The sequence below is a fragment of the Adiantum capillus-veneris genome, chromosome 21, assembly GCF_014529385.1.
Source record: "Adiantum capillus-veneris isolate H3 chromosome 21, ASM1452938v2, whole genome shotgun sequence".
NCBI classification, from domain to species: domain Eukaryota; kingdom Viridiplantae; phylum Streptophyta; class Polypodiopsida; order Polypodiales; family Pteridaceae; genus Adiantum; species Adiantum capillus-veneris.
In genome coordinates, this window is record NC_140951.1 from 66086054 (window position 1) to 66089013 (window position 2960).

The window sequence follows — 2960 nt, forward strand, 5'->3', positions numbered from 1 at the left end:
AAACTACAATAGAACAATCCACATAAGTCGCTCTATGGTATATGAACACTCACCTAATGTCAAAAAACAACCATTTTTTGCACTCAAATCTACTGATTTAGCTCACAAACAAGTAATCGTGATCCACAACAAAATTGAGAATGGTTTTACTTAAATGAAAGAGCACGAAACAAGGAACACATTGCAATTTTTGAAACAAAATTTTGATTACCAGATGAAGAGAAAATCAGTAACAAGTTGATGTTTAGTAGTCAATCACAAGCGTACGTTCAAAAGCTCTTCAAAACTTCAGATAATGTTACAATGTACATTCAAACTAAGGGTTTTGAGCTTTATACCTATGGCCAATGGTGAACTTACAAGGCTTTTAGGCTAATGATGAAAAATATACAACTCTCTAAATGTACAACATTCAGCTCACACATCATAATGTCGCTTTTACAAGGCTTTTCGAAAAAATGGTATGGATTATATCAAAATTTTAAGGTTTGTTAGGTGTGGCCGGTTAGGAGGGCTCCCGATAGCTGCATCTTTCAAACAAAAGGGGAGAGTCGTGTCTCATGGAAAATACCCACATTTAAATTGGAAACATGAATTAGAATCTTGGTAACTAATTAAGAGTTTCTTTTAAAGAGTCGTGTCTCATGCAAAACACCCACATCAAATTGGAAGCATGAATTGTTCGTAGCTAATCAAGAGTTTTTTTAAAAAAAATTAATGAATCGGGGGCACCTACTTACTGAGTCTTCCTTATAAAAAATATACTCATTAATCGAAAAGATTCTTCAACATCTTATTCAACATTTGTATTGTGTTGCGTGCTCTTGCTCCACCCTCTACTCTAGCTCTTTCTCTCTTCTCTTCCCATATGGTGAACACACTACACACCCACCCACCAACACCTCATCCTTCGCTTTGAGCCCACTCCAACTGCTTGAGAGAGAGAGAGAGAGAGAGAGAGAGAATTGCATGATTATAAGGATTATGTAAAAAAGGGAACCACCAAAGATCCAATGAAAAATGCATTTTTCAAAAAGAGTCTTCCCTATTTCCTCGTCTTGAAAAAAAATCCATTACTATCGAGATTCTCCCTAATATTCTCTCTCGCCCCCCTCCTCTGTTCGGTTGCAAACTACTCGCTGCCGGCTTATGCAGGCCTCAATTCACAAAAGCCATGCTGACTCCCTTTAGTCTCTATATCTCTACGATAGAGAGAGACAACTCTACGCAAGTTAAGGCAACACTAAACCTATAGAAGTCACGCTGCCTTCCTCCGGCCTGTGGCTCTCAGATACCATGAGAGATACCATATAACCATCGACAAATCTACCTGCATGCGCGGATTTACAACGCCAAGAGAGAGAGAGAGAGAGAGAGAGAGAGAGAGAGAGAGAGTCTCCTTAGATTCTACTCCCAATTTCTTTTTCACAATGTGTACCACTTACACGGAAATCAGGAAGTAAGAAGGTTTCAGTCTTCACAATGCACATGCAAAGGCAAATGTACACCATTCATCAACAACGTTTTAAAATTCACCTATGGCATAGTTTACACATAGTTTGCTCACAGTTTACGTAATAACACAGTTTACTCGTCGACATAGAATAAATGATACTTCGTCGCCCTAGTTTACACGTAGTTCGCTCACAGTTTAAGCGTAATAACGCAGGCTTCCTGTCGACAGAGTTTACAAATAGGTGACAATGAGTTCACATGAGATCGGACGACGTCCACCAAAGTCAGCAATCACAATTCATCAGACCTAATCCCATAATCACGAATTTGGGCAGCCTTACCAAAATAAATTTATTTCTACCTTTCCCAAGTTTAACGTTAACCAAAAAAAATTGATCAAGCAATGGAGCCAAATAAATTTGAACAGAAGAAGACTGATGATGCTGAGAAAGCCATGGAAGATACCTTTAAAGAGTCCAATTGAAGGACTACACGGTAAATTGGAAATTATTCAAGGGTTTGGGAAAGCAATAATCACAAACTCTGTCGATATATACATACAGAAGAGAGATCGAGATCTGACCTTCCTTTTTTTTTTGTGTGTGTGTGTGTGTGTGTTTGAGAGAGAGAGAGAGAGAGAGGCACTAATTTTCTGTGTGTATCGCATTTAAGGGGGCATTCAGAGGGGAGTGAGCAAAAGGGGGACGTGTCTCGCTTGGATTGGTCGTGAGGGCATCAGAGCGATTACTGCGGTCATCAGTATGAAGGGGCGCTTCCGCAATGGTGGTGGTGGAGGATGGAATTACCTCCACGTGCCGGTTGTGATGATCCGGTGACTGCAGCAACGGCCTTCGCAGCAAGATGGGCTCTTCCAGGGTGTCCAGCTTCACGCACTGGCATCTGTCCAGCGACAAGAAGAAGGCTGTGTGCAGACCAGCGCCCACCCAGCCCGCCATTTTCTCGAGCTTGTTAGTTCCCCCGGCCTGCTCTTTGGCCTGATCCACCTCTCTCACTCGACTAGCGCACACATTTCTACCGCCCTTGCTTGCCGTTGATGATGACGACGGCGATGATGATGATTTACATCGCCTTTTCTCCATCCTCTCCTTCATGCGGCCCTAGCTAGCTCTAGAGATCTGTGCATGTATGTAAGAACTGTGTGCGTGTGTGTGAGAGAGAGAGAGGGAGAGTCTAGAGAGAGAGAGAGAGAGAAGACTACCGTATTGTGCCTACTCGTCTTCATTACTACTAGTCCGTAGTCTCTCTTTCTCTCTCTCTCTCTCTCTCTCTCTCTCTATCAAATGCGAGGTCTATTTTGGGATTGTTCCTACGTCGTCTCTCTCTCTCTCTCTCTCTCTGTGTGTGTGTGTGTGTCTCACCTTAGTAATAAATCCATAACCATATTTGTTTGCTAATTATGTATGTATCCATCTGTGTATCAGACACAAACAAAGAGACTAGCCCAGTGCCCCACCCTTTTTATTTTTTCTTGGTATGGCATCTTT

General features: G+C 41.9%; 1 protein-coding gene across 1 annotated transcript; it reads right to left on the bottom strand.

Moving 5' to 3' along the window:
* Positions 1 to 1917: 1917 nt before the first annotated feature.
* LOC147431086 (uncharacterized) lies at positions 1918 to 2680 on the bottom strand. Its single transcript, XM_086494529.1, has one exon. It carries the CDS (start codon positions 2565 to 2567, stop codon positions 2100 to 2102), a length of 468 nt encoding a protein of 155 aa, XP_086350655.1. The 5' UTR covers positions 2568 to 2680; the 3' UTR covers positions 1918 to 2099.
* Positions 2681 to 2960: the final 280 nt, after the last annotated feature.